General features: G+C 40.8%; 1 protein-coding gene across 1 annotated transcript; it reads right to left on the bottom strand.

The window, feature by feature from the left end:
* Window positions 1-204: 204 nt before the first annotated feature.
* Window positions 205-21,353, bottom strand: YTHDF2 (YTH N6-methyladenosine RNA binding protein F2). Its single transcript, XM_070764510.1, has 5 exons — window positions 20,775-21,353; window positions 20,334-20,358; window positions 18,291-18,370; window positions 12,702-14,288; window positions 205-1,141 (listed from the first exon to the last, which is right to left on the bottom strand). Exons 1-5 carry the CDS (start codon window positions 20,799-20,801, stop codon window positions 1,118-1,120), a joined length of 1,743 nt encoding a protein of 580 aa, XP_070620611.1. The 5' UTR covers window positions 20,802-21,353; the 3' UTR covers window positions 205-1,117.
* Between the last annotated feature and the right edge of the window lie 4,515 nt (window positions 21,354-25,868).

Below are 25,868 nucleotides of genomic sequence, written 5' to 3'. Positions count from 1 at the left end.
TAAGGAAACAGCTCATTCATGTCACTTGTTAACGTTAAGTAGAAGATTTGGTATCAAGACAATAGTGGAGCAGCAACTTCCAGAGTTGTTAGCAGATTGAAAAGTGCTCCTACTCAGGTTGATTGTGGCTGCACCTTGTCCCTCATCATGCTATGTAGGAGCACTAAAACACTCCCCTACCCACTAAATACTAAGGCTAAGAACTGATGCTCAACAGGATCTCACGTTTATTATTGAGAAGTGATTAATGGTGAAAGAAAGGCATCACCCATTCCTCATTGGCTTAACAAGAAAACTGAAGAAACATTCACTACACAGTTTACAATATTTTTTTTCTTCCAAAATTAATTTTCCTGTAAACGAACAAGTTTTTACCACTGTTCTCAGCCTTCAAATCAAATCAAGCCAGACTTAATCTGTAATCCATATAATGCACAAGAACAGAACATTGCTTAGGACTCTTCGTATTTCGCTTTTGAGAGAGAGAGAAAGAGAGAAATGAACCACCCCTTCAGACATGACCTCGTAGACAAATCCCATTCAAATCTTCTAGGCATAAAAAAACCCTCAGAATTCTTCATAAAATTCCTGTTTCCAGTCCATGGAAAAAAGAGTTACTCATTCCACTTCCCATGGTGGATGTCCAAAAGAAAGTCACAACTCGGTGTTCCAAGTGCAAATATCAAAAAGAAAAAAAAATCAGGAGGAAGAGGGGTTCAGAAGGCCAGGAAACCAGGTAAGCGGCAGATTTAAAAATTAGAGGAAAAAATAGGGCATATGCCATTTGCGGATTTTAAAATCCGATAACATAGTAAAAAGACAAACAAAAAAGAAACAAAAACCCCAAAGCGTATGGTCTGAAATTACAACCAAAGCCAAAAGAAAGGGGGACAGTTTTCACTTCTACTCTACCTAGAAGGGGGGTTTTTTTGTTTTTGTAAGTCCTATGTCTCTTGTGAAATTTCAGTATTTTTTTTTCTTAAACTGTACGTTTATAAGAGTTTGTATGGAGTCAATGAAATAAGTCCTAATTCTTTCTGGTGTAGTCTTTCTTCCTTTTGAAAGATATCCGAGATGCATCATCTCTGTTGCAGTCTCTATGAAAGGGCCCGGCGGTTTATTTGACACGGCCTTGACGTTCCTATAGGAAAGAGAATAGAAGAAAACAGAGATTTTTAGTGGAAAGCAGTATTGAAATGGATTACAGTACCACAAGATTTAAGCTAACACTGAGACAATTTTCCATATTCATATGCTAGAAATACCTGCTTTTTTGCCAATTTTCATACCTAAAACTCATAGCTTCTGAAACAAAGTGGGTTGCTCAAAAAAAAGTCTAGGGAGATTCTCAGCCATCCAAGGTCCTGGTTGTCCCAAAGGAGCTTTTTTCAAGAGGAAACTGGACTTCCTGCTTTTTCTTTGAAGACATTTCGCCTCTCATCCAAGAAGCTTCCTCAGCTTCTTCAGAGCTGCCTTCAAAGAAAAATCAGAAAGTCCAGTTGCCTTTTGAAAAAAACACCTTTGGGTTACTATAAAAAAGCCTTTCTTCTATACCTTCTCCAGCATATTCCAATTCTTTGAAATCTCATGCAAATAAATGTGTTTCACATACCTAAACCATAGATTATCTTTGCACCAGAGGTCCTCTGCCTTTACAGTCATAAGAGTAAAAACTGCTGAACAAACCAGTACATTGCCCCATGTAATTTGTTGACAATTACAAATGCCACTTTATAATGTGGAAAAGGTAAATAAATGTCTGTTGCGTTATTTGCTGTCTACACTCTAAGTCATCATGTATATAGGCAAGTGATCATTTTTTCATTATCTTTGGAAAAGATGTTTGTTCAAATCAAAACACACTAGTAGGATTCCCCGGCCTAAAAGACGCTATTTGAGGAGAAGGAACTGCAGCTCTAAATACAGAATTGTCTGGTTCCTCTGAAATTTCTTTTTCTTACCAAATTATATTGGCACATTGGTAGGGTTTCTCTCTAGAAATTTTAACTTCATAATTCTTGAGATTCTGTAAAGCAGCCTTGGACAAAATAAATTTTAGCAGCTGCCACAGAATAGTTCAGGGAAGAATAATTTGTTTGAGAAGTGACGGAACAGAAAACTTTCTAGTACAGTGGTGGCAAACCTTTTTTCCTTGTGTGCACACACAATCCCCCCCCCACATGCGCGCCACACTGTGCGTGTGCATCCCTGTGCATTTGTGCCCCCCCACCCCAGTTGGGCCGCTTTTCACCCTCAGGCTTCCCTGAAGCCTCCAGAGTACAAACAATGGCCCAACAGTTAAACCAGAAGTTTGGAAAAACGGAGTTGGTTTGTCCTTTGGGCTGTTTTTCGCACTATGGAGGCTTCAGGGAATCCTCCTGAAACCTGGGGAGGATGAAAACGGCCTTCCCCACGGCTGAAAATCACTGGCCAGCATGCGCATATTCAAAGAAGCTGACATAGGGCAACACCTTGCTTGCCCTCAGATATGGCTCCACATGACACATTAATCTATACAATCTGCCCCTCCTGCTCATCAGAGATACACTTGCTCTATTCTTGCTTATTCTGTGCAAATAACAAGATCAGCTTGTACTGACTTATGTCTGAAAGGAAGCCATGTTCATGCAATCTAAAAGATCAAGGCTAGTGGCAATTGCTAACAAGTACGAACAAATCTAGTAGCTATTCAAGCATGACCATTCCCTCCTAAATTATTCAAAACAGCATGTCAGTTGGTTATCACACACTGGTATCAAGACTGGGATTAAAAAAAATGCAAATACCGTTCTTACATACAGCTAAAAGAACATGCTAGAACAATTGTGAACCATCTGTTATCTACTCCCAAGCTTTGGATTACAGTCTTATCAGTGACCCTGGGCATGATGGCTAAAGTCTATAGAAATGTATAATGCATAAGCCTTGGCCTAAAGAGTTAAACCACACAGGAAACACATGTAAAAGTCATCCAACCGTCCACATATTTCTTTTACTTTGAGCTGGTGACATATGGTTGCACCTGTTTTGAAACAATCTCCCTTGGTTATCGAATTAGGACTTCTGAATTTCTCAAATATAATATGTTCTTGCCTCCCCCTTCTGCAAATAGGGTCTCAGGATCCGTTTAGATTAGGGACATCCAAATTTGGCAACTTTAAGATCTGTGGACTTCAACTACTTGAATTCCCCAGCTAGCATGGGGAAGTTGAAGTCCATGTGTCTTAAAGTTGCCAAGGCTAGATCTGGTTTAGATCCTGATCTACCTTTCTTAGAGTCAAGCCAACTTTCTTCTAGATGTTTTTGCATTTTCCATCCCCATTTCCCCATTCTCCTTCTTTGGTACTATACATTCTTTTTTGACTAAAAGTCTATGGATAGGGATTGCCTTTCATTATTTCATAAATTACACTAGGTATCTTTTAAAGAGGGATGACTTTATTTAGAGTATTTATATCCTGTACTTCAACCAGAAAGGTTCCAATGCAGCTTATAAACCAATAAAACTAGAAATTCCAACCAGCAAGTTTAAAGTCTGAAATGACACGACAAATAAATTAATGAAGGAACACTAAATGACATTTCTTAGTACAAGGTTCTCAATCTCCCAGAGTTCACAGGAATGGCTATAAGGGAGGAAATAAAATCCAATTCACAAAAATAGATTAAACACTTTACTTTGTAGAAGCAGAATGCTTTGAATGCAGTTAAATAAATTGATATCAATGCTCTAACTATGTCTTGTTTCTTATTATGTGATAAGGCATTTATTTCACAAGGCATTCTCTGCTTTTCCATGTTTTATTAATATTGTTTGGGGTTTTTTATTATAGTTTTAAACATCAATTTATTCCAGGCAAGTTATACTCAACTAAACTATGACGTCTGGCGGGCCCCAGGGAGAGCCTTCTCTGTGGCGGCCCCGACCCTCTGGAATCAACTCCCCCCAGAGATCAGAACTGCCCCCACCCTCCTTGTCTTTCACAAACTACTTAAGACCCACCTATATCGACAGGCACGGGGAAATTGAGACATCTCCCCCAGGCTTTTTATAGTTTTATGTATGGAATGCATGTGTTGCATGGTTTTTAAATGAGGGGTTTTTAGATGTTTTTTAATATTAGATTTGTTTACACTGTCATGCTGTTTTATTATTGTTGTGAGCCGCCACGAGTCTTCGGAGAGGGGCGGCATAAAAATCTAATAAATTATTATTTTATTTTATTTATTTTTATTTATTGTATTTGTATGCCGCCCCTCTCCGAAGTATTATTATACTGTACTGGAAAGAGGGAAGGAAAAGCCACACAAATAAAATGAATCCCCACAGTAAAGTACCATTTTCTGTTTTTCTTTTTAATAAAGGACAGTTTGAAGTAATGCTTACAATACTTCCTTATTCTAATCCAGCCTTTCTTGACTGGGATTTGGTGAAAGATCGTGATTAAAACCAATCCAAACAAAATCCAAACATTGTATTCTAAATTTTGTGCACTGTACAATACTACAAACCACGATACAACTGCCTGCCTCACAAGGTGCTGTTGTTGTAAAACATAGATTGCAAAGATTAGACATGAATTGCATTATAAAATGTTCAAAATGATTTTTCAATTTTTATGCAGGGATTCCCTGAGACTTGAAAATTATTTCAAAATCCTTCAGAGTAAAAAGTTGTTCTCTGTCTATTCTATTCTAATCCTTTAGGATCAATCAAATTGGGCGCTTTGACCAGCGGAAATAGGGTTTAATCTTATTCCATACTTTTGTCTCACTAGTCTTGGCCATAACATTTTTTTTACATGTATTACAACATTTTATTCCAATTTACGTTTTTTACATTCTGAAAAGAGTTCAACAATATTCTTAGTTCATGTATTGCAGTTCTGGTCACCTGGGGATAGGCTCCTGCTTCTGAGAAATATTTACCAGTCACCACTTAATGCAAGATTACTGGAAAACACACAGAGGAAAAATAAAATGCCATAAATGCTAGTAACATAACTTTATGCAACATTCTGTGAAAGAATGTCAGCATACACACAACCCATGTCAGCATACATCTTATGGCAGTGATGGTGAACCTTTTTTCCCTCAGATGTGGAAAGTGTGCGCAAATGCCCATACATAATGCAATGCCCCTCCCACACATCCCGCCTTCTGCACATACACATACAACCCACTGCGCATGCACGTGCGAAACACCCCCATCCCCAAACTGAACTGGGAAGAGGGGAAAGCTTCTTTTCACAAACGGAGTTGGGGAGGGGGAGCCTTGCATGCCCTAACAGTGCTGGGATGGAATCTCCAGAGATCTGGGAAGGCATAGGCCGCAGAAAGGGAGGAGAAAACATAAGCTTGTCTGACCCGAAAATCAGCTTGCTGGCAGGAGCCACTAGCTGGCAGGAGCCACTAGCACAATGGGGCTGAGCTGGTCAACAGCTCATGTGCCTGCAGAGTGGGCTATGTGTGCCACTTGTGGCATATGCGCCATAGGTTCTCCATCACGGGCTTATGGAAAGGTCAATAATCAGATAAGATACTACCCCAACAACTGATTTTTATACACAATTGTGAAATTTGAGAGGTAGTCTCGTATTTAATACAAAATGTCCCCCTCATTTTATTTAACCTTATTTTAATACAAAATTGTAAGCGCAATAACTCAAAGTATTACTTTACCAGAAGAAGTCTGTTCTTGATAACTAATGTACAAATTCAATTATGTAACTTAAATGCGTTGCCAGTCACAGTACAGTACAGCAGTTATCCCCAACCTTTCTGCCACCACAGAGCAGTTTCGGAAGAAAAATTGTCTTCCTGGGAGGAAGAATGGTTCTGCCTGCAATCTAGATCAGGGTATCAAACTTGATTTCCTTGAGGGATGCATCAGGGTTGTGTGTGACATCAGTAGAGGGGCGTGGGGCATGGCCACTTTGATGTCATTTGTGCTGGGGGCACCTATGGTGGTCGGGGCACTCTGCCAGAAAAAACAGGCTCCAGAGCTCCATTTTCATTGGCAGAAGCACCGTCCGTAGGCCAGTCCTTCATTGTTTCCAGGGCAGGCCCACAGGCCAAATCTAAATACCACACAGGCCTGAAGATTGATACTACCTGATCTAGATCCTGTGCATGCGCAGATGAAACTTTGCTTGCTCACTGCTTGTCCAGCCCAATTCCCAACGGGCCACAGTACCAGTCCACAGCCCAGGAGTTGGGGACCCCTGCAGTACAGCTTTGAGGAATACTTTGCCTTGGACTCTGATTTAATTTTGGATACTGTTTGGAACCCTGACAATAGCATTGTTCTGTTATTTGCAAAACCTTAATTTATACATAAAGTACACCTAAGATTGGGGCACAAAACCTTTTTAGGTTGAGAGATCATATCTACATCCTGATTCTCCACCTCCGATTTTGTCATAAATCTCAGAATGGAACAAATTATAGCTAAACAGGGAAGTACTGTAAAACTATTGACTGTAAATTATCTCATGAAAATGCTCCTGTTTCCATAACACAGGCATTCAGGTTTTCCCCAAAACACCCAATTTTAGATATACCGTAAGCCTGCAGCAATAATAATAATAATAATAATAATAATAATAATAATAAATTTATTAGATTTGTATGCCGCCCCTCTGTAAAAACATAAGGGAATATCTACCAATTTGTACGGAAGAAATTGCTTTCCACTTTTTCAATGTCTGCATGAACACAATTTAAAGATTATTCAAACATTCTCAGGCCTTTCGTGAGATAATTAAACCCTTCATTTTATTGTATCTAGTCCGTTACACTTGTCATCTTTTAGTATTGTTTTTGTTTTGATTATAAATTGATTGTTGTGAGCCTCCCCACTCCATCCAACATTGAGTCTGGTGTCATACAACTTGAATTAAAAAAATTAAGAGTTTTCTACACCATATTACACTACGATTTATCTTATTTTATATTTTATATTCTATGGCCTAGTTTGTTGCCCATTAGAAATTCTAGGCAGAATGTTTCAACTGTCCTTGAGAGATAGCCTAAAATCTAGAAACACACAGAACCTTCCAAAACCTTCCAGGTGAAGACAGAGAAATTTTTCCTTCTTCTTAAGAGCATTTATATATTGTCCCAATCACAGGACTTTTCTATGTATCCTAAGCAGCACTCTAGATGCCTACAAGCACATCCAAAAATAAGCAAGCTTATTTTGGTCAAGGAGCAGCTTCAAGTTGAAATCTCAAACGCATTGTCTCATGGCTCTGCATATTACTGGTAGTCCTTACAACAGCTTGTTTAGTGACTGTTCAGAGTTACATGGCACACAAAAGAAGGCTAAGCTTTTTCAAAATTTACAACCATTGGATGGGTGTCAACAGACTCAAACTCAACCCTGATAAGACGGAGTGGCTGTGGGTTTTGCCTCCCAAGGACAATTCCATCTGTCCGTCCATTACCCTAGGGGGGAAACACTAACCCCCTCAGAGAGGGTCCACAACTTGGGCGTCCTCCTCAATCCACAGCTCACATTAGAGAAACATATTTCAGCTGTGGCGAGGGGGGCGTTTGCCCTGGTTCGCCTGGTGCACCAGTTGCGGCCCTATTTGGACCAGGAGTCACTGCTCACAGTCACTCATTTATTTATTTATTTATTTATTTATTGGATTTGTATGCCGCCCCTCTCCAGAGACTCGGGGCGGCTAACAGCGACAATAAAACAGTGTACAATAGTAATTTGGTATTGATGATTAAAAATCAATTAATATAAAAACCAAACATACATACATACATACCATGCATAGAATTGTAAAGGCCTAGGGGGAAAGAGGATCTCAATTCCCCCATGCCTGGCGGCAGAGGTGGGTTTTAAGTTGTTTACGAAAGGCAAGGAGGGTGGGGGCAGTTCTAATCTCTGGGGGGAGTTGGTTCCAGAGGGCCGGGGCCGCCACAGAGAAGGCTCTTCCCCTGGGTCCCGCCAGGCGACATTGCTTAGTTGACGGGACCCGGAGAAGATCCACTCTGTGGGACCTAACTGGTCGCTGGGATTCGTGCAGCAGAAGGCGGTCCCTGAGGTAATCTGATCCGGTGCCATGAAGGGCTTTATAGGTCATAACCAACACTTTGAATTGTGACCGGAAACTGATCGGCAACCAATGCAGATTGCGGAGTGTTGGTGTAACATGGGCATATTTGGGAAAGCCCATGATTGCTCTCGCAGCTGCATTCTGCACGATCTGAAGTTTCCGAACATTTTTCAAAGGTAGCCCCATGTAGAGAGCGTTACAGTAGTCAAGCCTCGAGGTGATGAGGGCATGAGTGACCGTGAGCAGTGACTCCCGGTCCAAGTAGGGTCGCAACTGGTGCACCACCTGGGGCGGAACAACTTAATCGGTTCCGCCTCCCTGCGAGGGAGGATTGGAGCCAGGAATTCAAGCCGCAGTAGAAAATGGTCTGACCATGACAAAGGCAATACTTCTAAGCCCCTTAATCTCAGACCATTACTCAGTTGCTCAGAGAGGAATACCATGTCAGGTGCGTGCCCTCCCTTATGAGTTGGACCCTGCACTACTTGAGTCAGGTCCATGGCTGACATGGTGGCCATGAACTCCTGTGCCAGCCCAGAGGATCCGCCGAGCGACGGCAGGTTGAGGTCCCCCAAGACCATAAGCCTAGGGAACCTCACCGCCAGCCCGGCCACCTCCTCCAGCAGCACATCGAGGCTCGACTACTGTAATGTTCCCTACATGGGGCTACCTTTGAAAATGCAGCTGCAAGAGCTATCATGGGCTTTCCTAAATACGCCCATGTCACACCAACACTCCGCAGTCTGCACTGGTTGCCGATCAGTTTCCGGTCACAATTCAAAGTGTTGGTTATGACCTATAAAGCCATTCATGGCACCGGACCAGAATATCTCCGGGACCGCCTTCAGCCGCACGAATCCCATTGACCAGTTAGGTCCCACAAAGTTGGCCTTCTCCGGGTCCTGTCAACTAAACAATGTCGTTTGGCGGGACCCAGGGGAAGAGCCTTCTCTGTGGCGGCCCTGATTCTTTGGAACCAACTCCCCCCAGATATCAGAGTTGCCCCCACCCTCCTTGCCTTTCCTAAGCTCCTTAAAACCCACCTCTGTCGTCAGGCATGGGGGAATTGAGACTTTCCCTCCCCCTAGGCTTATAAAATTTATGCATGGTATGTTAGTATGTATGATTGGTTTCTAAATTGGGGTTTTAAATTAACTTAAACTTAAATATTAGATTTGTTTACATTGTATTATTATTGCCGTGAGCCGCCCCGAGTCTGCAGAGAGGGGCGGCATACAAATCTGATTAATAAATAAATAAATAATAAACCCTGTGTCACGTGATCAAATTCAGACGCTTGACAACTGATTCATATTTGTGATGGCTGTAGTGTCACAATGTCATGTGACCACCGTTTGCAAACTTCTGACAAGCAAAGTAAATGTGGAGGCCTGATTCAATTTAACAACTGCATTACTCATTTAACAACTGCAGTGATTCACTTAATAAATGGGGCAAGAAAGGTCATAAAATGGGGCAAAACTCAGTTAAAATCTCACTTAGCAACGGTATTTTGGACTCAACTGTGGTTGTAAGTCGAGGATTACCTGTATCTGATTATAGTAGTACCTCTACTTACAAATGTAATTCGTTCCATGACCAGGTTCTTAAGTAGAAAAGTTTGTAAGAAGAAGCAATTTTTCCCATAGGAATCTATGTAAAAGCAAATAATGTGTGCAATTGGGGAAACCACAGGGAGAGTGGAGGCCCCGTTTCCTCCCAGGAGATTCCTAGAGAGGCCCCACGGAGGCTTCTCCCCACCTTTCCCGGTTAGTTTCGGAGGCTCGTGTTTTTAAGTGGAAAATGGTTCTTGAGAAGAGGCAAAAAAAACCTTGAGCACCCAGTTCTTATCTAGAAAGGTTTGTAAGTAGAAGCGTTTCTAGGTAGAGGTACCACTGAACTTCAATCGATATAGTAAAAGCTGTTACTCTAGAGGCCAGAGGTCCTCAAACCAGCTGCTGACTGGAGAATTCTGGGAGTTGAAGTCCACAAATCTTAAAGTTGCCAACTTTGAGGACCCCTGATATAGGCCATTAAAAATCTTAGTCCTAGCAAGTAAGTACAAGTTTCTATTTAAAAGTGAAATTAAAATATGAAAAAGCATATGAACACTCTTTTCATGTCAACCATATTAAACTACTCCCAAAAAAAAGGGTAGACTTCCTGTTCTTCATACTTAGCCTGGCAATTATTGTTGACTTCAGTTAATCTGATTTACATTACCTAAGTGTATTTTGTCCAGAAAAGCAAATGAAAAGCAGACTGCGATCATCAGGCAAATTCTTAAAGCTTACACATATGCTTTGTTGATGCAGTTCTGAATATTAGGAAAATACATGCATTACAGCCAAGATAGCATATTACATCTATAATTGATGAGCTGGGAATAAATTATTAGTAGCCATCCTACCACTAGCAGAAGTGCTGGTATACACTAGATTAGACAATTTATTTTTGTTATTAAGCAACATAAAATATTTTATACATAAACATTTATAATACTGTAATGCAAATAGAAAAATTACTTTAATTAAATTTGGAGAATTTGCAGCATACACTGGAATAAAATTATTCAATCCTTGTTTTCACTTTAAGGCTGCAGTTCTTGGTTCTAACATCTTATCAATAAGATGTTAGTGTTTCAGAATATTGTTATACATCCAGAGAGATGTGGAGATACAGTTTCTTCAGTTTTACACAGGAAGAGGTACACAGTAACAAATAATTATAAAATCAATGATACAGTGTAACTCTTTTAAAAAAGATGCACTAGTAATGAAATTGAAAACCTGAAGCTTCAAACACAAAAGCTGGAAACATTATTCCCCAACTGTGAGAACAATCAGTCTTAGAAAAAAAGCATTTTCAGTTTTAACCTTTAAATATCAAATCACTTAATCAAATACTTTTAAGATTTTAAAAAATCTGCCTTTACATTAGTGTTGACACCCAGACAGGTTCCTGCAATTCTCTTGGCAAGATTTGGGAGTGGTTTGTCAATTGTCTCTTTCTTAGGGCTAAAAGTGTGAGACTGGCTCAAAATCACCTGTCTGGCTTTGTGCCTAAGGTAGAACTAGAATTCACTGTCTCCTGGTTTCTCACCTAGCTAGTGCCATCACTACTCACTGCCTATTAAAAATAAAGATAATGAAGTACATCCAAGCAATATATTTCTGCTGGCCTGCTATTCTTCACAACTGTATTTTCTTTATTACTTTGAATCTCCATGATGAATTTTAACATTAATTGCTTCTTCCAGATGCTTTGTTGACATGGTTATCCTAAAAATATTATACCTGTAAATTTTCACATTTCTGAGTTCTACAAATGATAATTTTTCATTTAAAGACTACGATTGTCTACATTAATCTTTGCATGCCACTACCACATCGTAACTAACATGTAACAGCATAAATTATACCCACTGTAAGAAAACACATATTTCAGCATGAATATCAACAGGATATAAATCAATATCTAAGTCAATGTCTTAGATTCAAAGAACTACATAGCTGATTCCAAATGCTCAAAATACAACGTTTGTACATGAGTCTCATGTTAAAGGACATACTTTGTTTTTTAAAAAAGAAAAAAAGCCCACACCTTTTAAGCAAGTTGGGAAAATCACCAATAACTAGAGCAGTGGGGTTCTCAACTTTTTCTTTGTGACAGAGCCCCTTTAAATAACTTTCATGGCCACAGACCACCAAACCTTAACTCAAAATTTAAATCATAATGTTTCTTCAAGCTGGTCCCCCAGGGATGAAAATTAGAATACAGTGGTACCTCTACCTAAGAACTTCTCTACTTACAAATTTTTCTAGATGAAAACCGGGTGTTCAAGATTTTTTTTACCTCTTCTCAAGAACCATTTTCTACTTACAAACACGAGCCTCCAAAACTGTAACCGGAAAAGGCAGGAAGAATCCTCCATGGGGCCTCTCTAGGAATCTCCTGGGAGGAAACAGGGTCTCCACCCTCCCTGTGGTTTCCCCAATTGCACGCATTATTTGCTTTTACATTGATTCCTATGGAAAAAATTGCTTCTTCTTACAAACATTTCTACTTAAGAACCTGGTCACGGAACAAATTAAATTCATAAGTAATGGTACCAGTGTATATATTTATCAGTTTTTAAGGTACTTTGGTGGTATAATTACCAATTCCTCATCAGTTCATACATCCAGGAAAAAAATAACTGCAGAATACAAAGCTAATTTTATTCCTTGAGTATAAAAAAAAGTGACACTGTAAACAAGAGGAATCATGCCAAAGATATTGATTGAAAAGCATTTCCACCCATAATTCAGTTTATTTAATTCAGTTAACGAACAAAACTATAAGTACTATTATCCAGAATATCTCATGGGGAATGGGAAAAAGTCTATTTGCTGCCACTATATGCTTAAATGTCATGCTTTTTTATACTACACAAATTTTGTACAGTAACTGCAATCTATCTAGAGCAGATTCCAATTTAAATATCATTGCCATAAGTTACATACTTAATGATAACCTCTGAAAATCGATTTGGGTATTGATGTTCACAACTTATACAGCAAGTCAATCTTATACAGTATACAGTAACATCCAGCCTCCCCTTTATTTCTCTGCTCAGCCAGTTACCTTTTTCACATTTTCCTCCTCTTCCTGGCGTTTCTCATAGTGTGAGAAGTCATCAAAGATGGAAGTGGTGTGCTTGTAGGTAGCAATGATTTTCAGCACCTGTTTGGCCTTTTCCAGAGGCACCTCTTGAGTGTCCCTGGAGTTGGTCACTGGTTTATTCTCATTGTTCTCTAGGCGAATGTGCCGCAGTTGGCTGTTTGGAACGTCCTTCACAAAAATCCACCTGACATCAAATCGCCCCTTCCATTTGTCCTGGGACCACACGCCAGCACACGTATTGTAGTCCACAGCAGATTTCATTTCTGCAACTCCACAGAAATGACCACTGCCGTTGACACTGAACAGTAAGTAAACAGGACCTTTTCCATTCATGGAGCGATAAGCAGCATCCAGTCTCTTATTACCATGCTCTGTACTGCACCAGATGTTATATTTAATGGAACGGTGGATATCGTCTTCAGAATAACTCTTGATAATGAAGACCCTCCCGTGTTTTGGGTTCCAGTCAAAATCCTTTGGGTTATAGTTGTTGATAGATCTCAACTTCTCCAAGACAGGGTGGGGCTCCAAAGGTGCAGACCCAGAGGTGGTTTGAGACTGTCCTACTGCATTGCCATCAACTCCATTTTGGCCAAACCCATTTCCACGGTTACGAGGTGCAACCCAACGGGCAGGCTGAGCTGCCTGTTGCTGAACTGGCAACTGAGTTGGTTGAGGTGGTGCAGGTGGCAGAGGTTGTGGCTGTTGTCCTGCTGAAGGCTGCATTGCTGGTGGGCTATTATTCATCTGTTGACCCATTGGTTGGGGAGATATTTGGGTGGGTGGCTGACCAATATTCTGAACTAAAGCCTGGGAAGGGTTTTTTGCCACTGGTCCTTTATTATCCCAAGTTCCAATGTCCATGTTATGTTTAATGGGAGGTGGTGGAAGACTTGAGCCTGCAATCCCATTCTTGGTCTTCAGCTTGGGCTGTTGTTTGGCAGGTTTGCTTGCAATATCAGCCCAGGATGTCGGTTTGGGAGGAGCAATAGTAGCTGGGGGCAAGCTATTAGAAGTTCCAATATTACTGGCAATAGAGCCACTGCCAACGGCAGAGCCAACAACTTTTGGGACATTGCTTGCTACATCAGTGCTGCCTAGTTTCAAGGCTGCCATTCCTTGATCTATGGTGTTCATGCCAGGTGCCTTATTCAAGGTGTCATTAGCAAATGCTGACTGTCCATCAATCATAGCTCCACCCAATGAACTTGGTGCATAAGCATAGTTGCTACTATATCCTGAACTTTGAGTTGACTGCCCCTGAGAACTGTTATTACCCCAAGCAGAGAAGTCAATTCCACTTGGAAAAAAGTTAAAGCCATGCTGTCCCAGAAATGGTGTGCTGCCAAGGGCCCCTGGCTGTCCAAACATGGCATCTGGGAGAAAATGAGGCTCTCCATTGCTTAGCTGTCCATAAGAAGTCAAATAGGGCATAGGTGGATCACCCCCAGTAGACCAAGCAGCTTCACCCAAGGAGTAGGAAAATCCAATGGATGGGCTGTAGTAATTCGGCATGTAGGAATCTGACATTGCAGTATATGCGTTGTTCTGGAAGAAAAAAGTAAGAACTAAAGAGTTAGACTGAATAATATATGCTATAGCATGAAAACTAGATTAAACCCATGTGTAGATCATTCTTACATGTTATCCTTTCAAGCTGAAATTTTGCTTTATAATACAGGGCTACACAAAAAAAGTGAGATACTGATTTCAGAGCATCAGAGAAAATGAAGCCATTCTACATCTTATCCAAACCTCAAAAAGAAATTCACTCTTGCCACAAAACACCATCTAGTGTGGGGATTGGAGCCCTTTATTGAGGTATAGGTGGAGGATGAAACACACAGGAAGATCAATTACAACTAATGCTACCTTGCTTCCTTTAAAAAAAGAAAAACAGCTACTGAAATTTAAATCATTTGTAAGCAGAGCAAAAATAATTTAAATATTGTTTATTTAAATGGTTTATGGGGAAAGGAATTCCACCCATCGCCTTAAAGTAACAATAATAATGCAAGTTAAAACATTGCATAAGTGAAATCTTGGGCTAGGCCTTTACAAGCCAATGAGAGCACATCAAAAAAAGAAAGAAAGGTTCACCTATCATATTTCAATACCAAATTTCTTAGCAATAGAATATTATACCTTCTCAATCAAACCATTGGAAATATCTCGTGTATTTTGAATTAAATTAATTGGCACCAAAGGGAAGACTATTACTGACTATAAGGAAGCTATCATTTCATTCTGCAATTTGACCACTAAAACCTTTAAATTTCTCATGTATGTTAGTTCAGAATTAGAAAGAAAGAAAGAAAGAAAGAAAGAAAGAAAGAAAGAAAGAAAGAAAGAAAGAAAGAAAGAAAGAAGTGGCAACTCTTCACTATTAACAGCTTTGGATAAAAGTATAAGGCAATCTTCAGTTTACAGTATTTGAGTGTAGGGATAAATAGCATTATATTCTAACTAAATATAAGACTTAAGCACTAGAAACAAATGAAACAACTAAATGAAGAATTAGTCATCTGATTACTTGATCTTGAAATGCTGAAAGGGATTATACTCTTTTAAAGGAAATATTTAGGTCTGATTTAAAGTCTATGCTGATCAGCAATTGCCTAACAATTACTCTAAAATGATGCCTAGGAATGACGATACTGAGATTGTCCCACCTTCATTCAACTGAATATTTAAGAACTATAACAGCAACAGAGAAATACAATTCCATAATTATATTTGCTACATGACCATTAATTGAACCCCAAACATCAGATGGCTGAACATAACTCATGTTTAATGTTAGGCCAAAGTTTTAATTTGTTAACATTTATAATATCTGTGCATCTGAAGTGCACTTTAAAAGCAAAATAACTTCCTAAAGGTCCAATTGCTTTAATAACATAAAGAAATTAAACAAACCTATCAGATTTTTAAAGGTATTATTAAACAGGGGGGGTGAAACGGAGTATGGTACTGTACGCACACACAAAAATGTTCTCAATATTCATTGAAATTACTTAGAAATGGATTTTGCCATTAACGCCATAGATTAAGGTTATATCCTGTTGCAGCAAGTGCGTGATAAGCTACAACACCCCTCTGCTCACCATTTAAAGGACTTCCTAGAATGACTCAATGTCTCATAAACCTTTCTGATGATTGAAGTACAGTAATGACAAAGCTCAAATGCATGAGCATTTTATCAAAATTGGATTAGTATTGCAGGTTGTTCTTGCCAGTGAAATTCCAATTTATAACAGGAAATTAAAAGGCTAATGAGGATGCATCCTTTCTTAGTAACAACTCTGCTGTCACTGCTAGGAACAAACTAAGATGAAACAACAAAATAGCCTACAAATTAATCAACATGTACATTTGTGTAGATCTCCCTCTCTCTCCCTCTACATACATACAATGACTAAGTCAAGCCACCTTAGGACCTATCTTTTAAATAGAGCTTATTCTATATAAACTTAAACTTGGGCAGGTTTGCATTTACTGTACAGGTCTGTTCTTGTTTTTTAGGTATTTGGAAGGAGAGAAGTCATTCCCGTCAACAACAAAGATATAATTACAAGAGTACAACTGCAAGTTCCACTCATGTGCACAGTTTTATAATTGACAAGTAGCCAAGAAACTGGGCAATGAAATGCTTATTTTACAGCAGAAAAACTGTATAGGCTTTGACAATTATTTGTGCCTTGAAACAGAAAAGACAATGTACTGCAATTTACTAGATCTTGGAAAAGTTCAGAAATACCCAATCATACATTATCCAGCTTTCAGAATTAATAAGTTACACAGCAATCCACTGTGCGGGAATTTCTGGAAAAAAAGGTCAATTAGTTCCCTACCCTGACACTTCTTGGTAACTTTCCATATCACGTTTATGGATCTATTCCTCATACAAAGACCTATTCATTGAAGATTAAGTGAAAACCCACATTAGATGCCTTAAGTATGTTCACAATATTATATTTTCTCACAATGTAGATCCTGTTGTTAAACTTTGTTGATTACTGCGGAGAGGGGCGGCATACAAATCTAAATAAATAAATAAATAAACTGGAACAGAAATAATCAGCAGTGGACAGAAACTAGGTAGTCAGCTATATAAATCATAGTTCACCCTAGCTGAATGACCCCCAACATTTTGGTCATCGGGGGCTGGTTCAAGGTGATACATGTACATGATACATGTTGGGAACCCCTGCCCTAGTTATCTCCTAAACTAGAACTGCAAGTTTTCTGTGAAGTTCCTCAATCAAAAGATTGCTCGTTTCTTCAATTTAAAGTTGATACCTATCCTTTATTTTATAACTTGAAAGCTTATCTACAATTATTTAGTTTATCTTTTTTGAAAGACCTCTCAGAAACTGCACAAAGATGTTTCAATATAAGCTTAGCAGCGGACTCAAGAATATTTTATAACAGCATTTTGATGCCTTCCAGCTATGTTCAAACTACAAATCAAATTCTCCAATTGTTGGTTGTGAGCAACAACTACTGTGCAATATTAACACATGACCATGTCACTGAATACTAGAATCCAGGAGCATGCAAAAATTCCTATGGTGCTTTTCCAAATGGAATTCTTGCTCCCAAAATTCCTGCAAAACTTTGCACATAGGAAAATATATGTCACTGTTGTCCTTTTAAACAAAGGAAATGAATTTAGAGCTTACAAACTAGAAGATTGAATCTAACTATACACTGAACTGCTTCTCAACACTTAAACTGCTAAAGGTAATTTAGAATAATGACAGGTAAGTAAAAAGGACATTCATTTTGACTAACTCTTGACTATAGAAGACTAAAGGACATTTCTATAAAATTTTCTTGGCAACCAAACAGAAAAAAAATGCCATTATGATTTGGAGGGTATTTTTTTCTATTTAACGGTTTAGTTTACAGGTTATATTTCCTAACTCTTCTACCCGAACACTAACAAGACTCATCCCTATTTAGCTTTTGGGTATCAGCCAAGACCTGCCATGTAAGAGAACATATTCTACATATAGTTTACTAGCTCTCAACCTCTGTGAAATGTTAGGCCTTACTAGATGTATCTCAATAGGAGTGGGTTAAAATCCAAAAGCTAATTAAGGTAGAGTACTTAATTTCAATCATAATCCACAATTCATTTCTATAAGTTAACAGTGTTTATTACACTACAAGGTGAAGTAAAGTATAAACTGCCTAGAGATGCCTTTGGCAGAGATAGACAACATAAAAGTTTAATAAATAAACATATATGGACTAGAATTGGTCAGCTTATTTTAAATATACTCACTCAAAAATTCAGACAATTCTGTAGAAAACTATTCGTTAATGTATTAAAGTCGGTCCTACTGGAGAGGCTTAAAAGATTTATAAAGTGTAAGACACTGCTATAAGCGGCTAGCAAGCATTAACAGCTAATTAGTGAATGAGCTGAGTATAAATGACCAAAGCAGAGAAATAAGCTGAATTCTAAATGGTATGAGAAAAAGAGATTGAACAAAAGCAAAGAGCATCATGAAACAAATAAATACATTTTCTAGCACTCACCGGTCTGGCCTGAGGACTCAAGTAAGGTTCAATATCATCATCATTTAAGCTGTCTTTCTGATGCACTGATCCATTTTGCACTAAAAACAAATGTTTTAACAAGGTTACTCAATTCTGATATTACTCTTCAATAATTTAACACATGAAATTGAAGAACCTTTTGTCAGAAACTGAACATGTTTAAGATTAGTTATTACTGCTCAAGGATAAGAGAATACACTCATTTCTCATAGTTTCATTGGGGATTAGTGGTAGGTAGTGAGGTTAAATTAAGTCCTGCAAATATATAATCTTTGTAAATAGTTCCAATGTATTTTACTAAAAACTACAATAAACCTGGGAACTGGGTGGGGTAAAAATGTAATAGTAAACCCATCATGTAATGTGACTACCCCCCATGAGGATCTGAGATTCAAAGGGAAGCTTTAATTGACTAGCATATGCAGTTGGGGGGATAGAACCTATCATCCAATATACAGTGGGCTGTCATGCAGAAAGCAATGTCAATATCTTCCTGCTGCGCCAAGAGTCAGGATTATCACTAATTAGGTGGAAATTACAGAAAAATCAATCAATGTTCACATGTTAGACATGGTTTAAGTATGAGCATATATAATATACTATCAAAAACCAGATTATAACAAATATGACCTGAAAATTCTTCCATCTATGGCACAGATGTTTCCTAAAAATCAGAGGTTTGGGTTTTCTTTTCTTTTCAACAACAAAGCAATATTCCTAAGAGGAATTTATTTTTGTTGCTTCTTTCACTACAAGAAAAAGCTAACCATTTCTCTCAAAGATGTTGTAGATATATCTACGCATCTGAGGAAGCCAGGTGCAGCTCAAACAAGTTATGTCTTTTAGTAGAATTTGTTAGTTTTAAAAAAAAGGTGCTACCAGATTCTTTCCCCAAAATATTATTACTGCAGATACAACACTAGACTAAATGACCTTCAAGTTCCCTTCCTTTGTTTGGATTTTAAACTTCTGAATTCCCAATAAAGCTTACAAGCACTTCCTTTTCTGACAATCTACATCACATTCATAGGTATTTTAAGAAAAGAGAAAGAAAGTCTGGAGTTTTAACTTTGCTTCTGGAAACCATAAATTGGGCCCTTGAGGCAGCTTGACTATGCACACTACTCTCACTTCAGCCTTCAAAGGCTACATTTAGAGCAATGCCTACTCATTAAAACAAGGAAGAAAAGTTAACTAGTTTTATCTTTCATATTTATTTTTTTTATCTACTGATCTCTGATCAGGCCATTCTTTTCCCCTTTTTGGTTTGAGTACTGCAGATCCAGCTACTTAAGTGCAATATTTTTTTTAAATGACAGTTTTTAAGCAAAAGCCAGTTTTGCTTCTTCTTTTTTTTGTCTGCCTGGAAGCTGCCCTCTCAATTTTTTTTCACTGGGCCACTTCACACCAAACCATTCCTTTTCACCCTTCTGCCAATATGGGTGGGTGGCCGAATAGGAGAGAAGGAATACAAAGAGGAAGGAGAGAGAGGAAAGGGGAAGAAATTCACCTACCAGAAAGGCCAGCTGTGAACCGTTTTTTTAAATGAATTGTTTTGGGGCTTTTAATTCTGAGTCAACTTCTTTTTTTAACAGTCCTCTACAATCCTCTCCTTACCCAAGCCTGATAAAAGGACCTATTCACGGACTGCTTGGCCTTTTTAATTTTTTTTTTTTAAATAAGGAGACATTTTAAAACTTTATCCTGGCCAAGCCGGCAGTTTTGAGAATAGCAACTCTCTGCAGGCAGTGCAAGAGGCTGCGACATCTTGGGGGGGGGGGGGAGCTTCCCGCTTTTTAGGGTTAACCCCCCTTTCTTTCTTTCTTTCCTCCCTCCCTCAGAAAGCGAGCGACCCCGGGCCCACCCGTGGCAGAGACAAGGGACGCCGCCACCAGCTGAAACTCGGAGTCGCTCCCCCCCCCCACATTCTCCCCTCTCCCGAGGTCCCCCCCCCCCTCAGAAACCCGCCGCCCAGGACGGAGCCTCGCCCGCCTCCCCAAACCGCGCCTGCGGCTTCCTCACCTTTGGTGCCTTGTCCCTTCGGTCTCTGAAGCGGAGGCGACGCGGCGGCGGCCAGAGCGAGGCAGGAAGAAAGAAAGGGGAAGAAGAGAAGAAGCCATAAGTCATGAGGCGGCGAAAGAAACAGGCCCGGCCCGGGTGAAAGGAGGGAGGGGAAGAAAGAAGCCGAGCCCCAACCTCCTAGGCCGCTCCCGCGACCTGCCCTGTGCGGGAGACGGGAAGAGAAGGCAGGCCGGGCCCGTTCGTTTGCGAAGGGAGGGACGCGAGGGGAGTGGAGGCGCGAGCCTCCCTCCGTCCGTTTGGTCGCCCACCCGCTTCCCCGGCTAGGCCTGAAGCCGGGGCCTTTCCCAGCGTGGCGCCCCTCACGCCTGGGGGCGCCGCTCTTTCTCTCGCTCGCTCGCTCGCTCGCTTTCTCCCACTGCCGGCCCCCCTTCCCCGGCTTACCTGCTCCAAGAGGCTGCTGGCCGACATGGCTCTCCGTTCAGCTGCGGGGTTCCGAGGCGAGCTGCGCGGCGAGGGGCGGGGGTGGCGGCAACGGCGGCGGCTTTGTCCGGGGAAAGAGGAGAAGGAGGAGCAGCAGCAGACACACCGCGCGGATCGCTCTCGGCTTCCTGGCGGACTCTGACTGGCTCGCCCCGCCCCGCGGCTCCGCCCGCTCGCCTCGCGCTGCGTCGACGCTCTAGCCGCCCCGACGGCTCGCCCACCAGCTCAGCGCTCTATGGTTGCTCGGCCGCTCGCCAGATTGCGCGCGCGCGCACTCAGCCGCGGAGGCGGGGGGGGGGGCACGAATAGGCGGGCGCGGCAGGCAGGCGGGATGGTTCGGCTCGGCTCGGCTCGGCTCACCAGGCGACGGTCACGCGGCCAAAAGCCGAGGCTCTAAAGGAGGAGGCGCGAAGCCAGGCGGAAAAAAGGGAGGGGGGAATAAAAGGGCGGCGCACGGAGTTGGGGGGCGGGAGGAAAGAGGAGGAGGCGGTAGCGGCACCCGCGAGCAGCATTGGTGAGAGAAAAGCACGACGGGTAAAATGGCTGACGGCGTTTGTGGGGCTGTTTGTAAAGAGGGGTGCCTGCAGCGCCCCCTTTGGGGAGGTTTGGAAAGACAGGCAAGGAAATGCCCCGGAGAAAGAAGTTGGGAACTGTGCGGCGCGACTTTTTTTCTCCACGCGTGTCTATGAAAATGGGTTGTATGAATCGGTTGTGGACGAGGAATCGGGACCGCGGGCGATAATGACTCTTCATTTTCCACTGGGTTTAGTATAGAGTAGAATAGAATTCTTTATTGGCCAAGTGTGATTGCACTTGGAATTTGTCTTTGGTACATATGCTCCCAGTATACATAAAAGAAAATATACATTTGTCAAGAATCATGAGGTACAATATTTAATGGTTGTCATAGGGGTCAAATAAGCAGTCAGGAAACAATACTAATAAAAATCTAATAAAAACAATACTAATAAAAATTTAGCAACAAGTTACAGTCATAGTCATAACTGTGAAATGGGTGATAGGAATGATGGGGAAAAACTAGTAGTAATAGTGGTGCAGACTTCGTGAATAGTTTGACTGTTGAGGGAATTACAGTACAGTATTTGTTTAGCAGAGTGATGGCGTTCAGGGAAAAACTGTTCTTGTGTCTTGGTGTGCAGTGCTCTGTAACGATGCTTTCAGAGTAGGAGTTGAAACAGTTTGTCCAGGTTGCGAAGGGTCAGTATTTTCACAGCCCACTTTTTGACTCCTGCAGTATACAGGTCCTTAACCCTGCTGTTCTGTTCGGGTCGTATGTGACCCGAAACCAAGTTTGAGTCCCCTGTAAAACATTTTCCCTGCATATCTGAAACTTGAAATTTCATGAATTTTCATCATTTCAGGGGTTCTCTCTATGAGAATTTTTTTTGGGGGGTGGGGGGCTTAGTTTTTGCTGGGCAAAAAAACTCCCTAATGTTATGTTCCCGGGTCTATTTGACCCGGACTGCAAATTGATCATTTTAGATACTTATATTTGGTCTTTTTGAAAGCTTTTTTCATCTGGAAACAAGTTTGAACATTTCTGCACACAATGGAATGAAAATTGAACTGAAAAAAATAATCCTTATTGGTTTATTTTGCACATAAATGTGCCTCCCCCCCGTTTTTGTGAAAGTTTTTTCAATTTATGGATAGTTTTGCTTGCAAAATGCATTCTATTTTACTGGAGTTGGTGTGGGATTGGTAGCTTGAACATTTCTGAATATAAGAAAAATATAAAGGAACTGAAAAAAATGATTCTTACTGTTTTTTTAACATCAGAAATAAGCCCCCCCCCCCCCCTTGGCTGCTTGCAACCATTTTCACTTTTTATTTTTTTTATGCTCCAAATCCGAAATATTCTTTAAAATCTTAGGCATTCATTTACTCAATTTAACAATGCTGATCATCAAAAAAATATTTGTGGGGGTGGGGGGGAAAGTTTTTTCTTGGCAAAAAAAAAGTCACGTTTACTCTGTTCGGGTCATATAGACCCGGATCAAAATGATTTTTTTTAGGTACTTGAATTTGGTCTTTTTGAAAACTTTTTCCACTGTAAAACTAGTTTGAACATTTATGAACATAATGATATGAAAATTGAACTGGAAAATTTGAGACTTATATTTTTATATTGATCAAAAAGCCCCTCCCCCCATCCTTTTTGAATTTCGTGTCAATTTATATTTTTTAAGGCTACAAATCCCTAAGGAATTTTCCCCCAAAAGGTTTGATATACTAAATTGAACAATCCTGAACATAAGAAAAATATAAATGAACTGAAAAAAATGACTCTTATTGGTTTATTGTTTTATACTCCAGTATAAGCCTACTCGAGTATAAGCCTATTTGAGTATAAGCATGGGGGCCTATTTATGAGCAAAATAAACCAATAAGGATCATTTTTTCAGTTTTATTTTCATATCATTATGTTCAGAAAGGTTCAAGCTACCAATCCCACACCAAAATAGAATAGTAAAATAGAATGCATTTTGCAGGCAAAATTATCAATAAACTCAAAAGTTTTGATATACAGTGAACCCTCGAGTTTCGCGTCCTCAAGGATCGCGAAAGGGCTATTTCGCTAGTTTTCAACCCGGAAGTAAACTCCACCATCTGCGCATGCGTGCCCTTCCACGCATGCGTAGATGGTGGAGTTTCCCCGCCCGGCAAAGGCTTCCCTGGGTCTTCCCCCTCTTGCCCCGGTAAGACCCCAGCGGCGGTGGGCTGGAGCGCGAGCTTGGGGCAGCCTAGTTCCGCTTCCCAGCTGGGAAGCGGAGCCGGCAACAGCGTGGGCGGGCGGGCGGCGCGCGCGAGCTTGGGGCAGCCTAGCTCCGCTTCCCAGCTGGGAAGCGGAGCCGGCAACAGCGTGGGCGGGCGGGCGGCGCGCGCGAGCTTGGGGCAGCCTAGCTCCGCTTCCCAGCTGGGAAGCGGAGCCGGCAACAGCGTGGGCGGGCGGGCGGCGCGCGCGAGCTTGGGGCAGCCTAGCTCCGCTTCCCAGCTGGGAAGCGGAGCCGGCAACAGCGTGGGCGGGCGGGCGGAGCGCGCGAGCTTGGGGCAGCCTAGCTCCGCTTCCCAGCTGGGAAGCGGAGCTAGGGTTTCCCCAAGCGCGCGCGCACCCCAGGCGCGAGCAACGGGGTGGGCGGGCGAAGGGCGGGCGGCAGTGGAAGTAAAAACACCATCTGCGCACGCGCAGATGGTATTTTTACTTCCGCACCGCTACTTCGCGAAAAATCGATCATCGCTTGGGGTCCTGGAACGGAACCCTCGCGATGATCGAGGGTTCACTGTACTAAATTGAACAATCCTAAACATAAGAAAAATAGAAATGAACTGAAAAAAAATGATTCTTATTGGTTTATTTTTGAATATAAGACCATATCATTTTATACTCGAGTATAAGCCTCCTCGAGTATAAGCCTATTTGAGTATAAGCATGGGGGCCCATTTATGAGCAAAATAAACCAATAAGGATCTTTTTTTTTCAGTTCAATTTTCATATCATTATGTTCAGAAAGGTACAAGCTACCAATCCCACACCAACTTTAGTAAAATAGAATGGATTTTGCAAGCAAAACTACCCATAAATTGAAAAAACTTTCACAAAAACGGGGGGGGGAGGCACATTTATGTGCAAAATAAACCAATAAGGATTAATATTTTTCAGTTCAATTTTCATTCCATTGTGTGCAGAAATGTTCAAACTTGTTTCCAGGTGAAAAAAGCTTTCAAAAAGACCAAATATAAGTACCTAAAATGATCAATTTGCAGTCCGGGTCAAATAGACCCGGGAACATAACATTAGGGAGTTTTTTCGAACAGAACAGCAGGGTTGGAAGGCAGGTTGGCAGCAATTGTTTTTTCTGCAGTTCTGATTATCCTCTGAAGTTTGTGTCAATCTTGTTGGATTGCAGAACCCAACCAGACAGCTAAAGAGGTGCAAATGACAGACTCAATGATTCCTCTGTAGAATCTGTTTACATCAGAGTGACCTTTAATTCCTAACTAGCATCTCCAAATCACCCCTATTCTGGAGGATCCCAAGTGGGGAGGGCAGGGAGTTGAGTTTCACGTTCATGGCAAGCTCAAAGTGTTAACTTGCAGGTTTCTCCTTCCTCTCTTGCTGACTTCACCATTTAGCCTGCAGTCTTGGACTTCTCTCATGACTGCAGATCCAGGTATAAATCAGGAAGGAACTGATTAAACCAGGAAGAAACTGGTTTGCCTATTTAGCTTTCTGTATCTGCCCAAAGTTGGCTGGTGATTAATATCCAAATGATGGGCTTGTTTTGGTTTGGCTGGTCGTGTTATGGGAATACAGTCACCGTGATTTGTAACATTGTTGGATTGGTACATATTCTGCGATCTGCTTGAACGAGGTTGGGCTAGAAGGACTCCAAGATCATTTCCAACTCTCTTATTTCTTTTTGTTTTCTCCACAAGACCATTGCACATCAGAACTAGACACAATTGTTTTTTCACTGTCAAACTATTTCCTAAGTCTGCACTACTATTAATCTTCTCATCATTCCCATCACCCATCACCTCCCACAAATGGCTGTATGACTGTAACTTTGCAATTTATATTGACTGGTTCCTAATATGATTGGATTGCTTATCTGTACTGGAACTATCATTAAGTGTTGTACCTTATGATTCTTGACAAATTTATCTTTTCTTTCTTCTATACTATTATTCCCCAGCCAGGAATAAACACTGCTATAGACAAGCCAGTGACCATCTTCTGGTTAGGAGATGCCAATTCAACATTTGGTAGGAATTTTCCTTTTGGTTTTCTTGTATATATGTGATCTCAGCTTTCCAAAGAAACAGAGGAAAATTATTTCACTTTGACATCATCAACAGTAGACCAACTCTGCTGATTCTCTTTACTATCTACATTCTTGAAAGAAAATAGTGAGTCTAATCATATCCCACTGATTTTTAACTGATTTTAATTTCCCCAAAGAAACTATACAGTATGTCCAGATAGTCCTCAACTCATGACCACAATTGAACCCAAAATTTCCACTGCTAAGC

This window comes from Erythrolamprus reginae, chromosome 11 (assembly GCF_031021105.1).
Source record: "Erythrolamprus reginae isolate rEryReg1 chromosome 11, rEryReg1.hap1, whole genome shotgun sequence".
In the NCBI taxonomy this organism is placed as follows: Eukaryota; Metazoa; Chordata; class Lepidosauria; order Squamata; family Dipsadidae; genus Erythrolamprus; species Erythrolamprus reginae.
The sequence above is the reverse complement of the archived record's forward strand: the minus strand, read 5'-3'. Positions and strand labels throughout refer to the sequence as shown.

Bases quoted from the DNA above. Each gene is read 5' to 3' on its own strand.
- YTHDF2 (XM_070764510.1), bottom strand. From the start codon at position 20,801: ATGTCGGCCAGCAGCCTCTTGGAGCAG. The intron at 20,359-20,774 runs GTAAGCCGGGGA...CCTCCGCTTCAG, and splicing joins CCAGCAGCCTCTTGGAGCAG to AGACCGAAGGGACAAGGCAC. The intron at 1,142-12,701 runs GTAACTGGCTGA...TCTTTCCTATAG, and splicing joins AGGAGGAAAATGTGAAAAAG to GAACGTCAAGGCCGTGTCAA.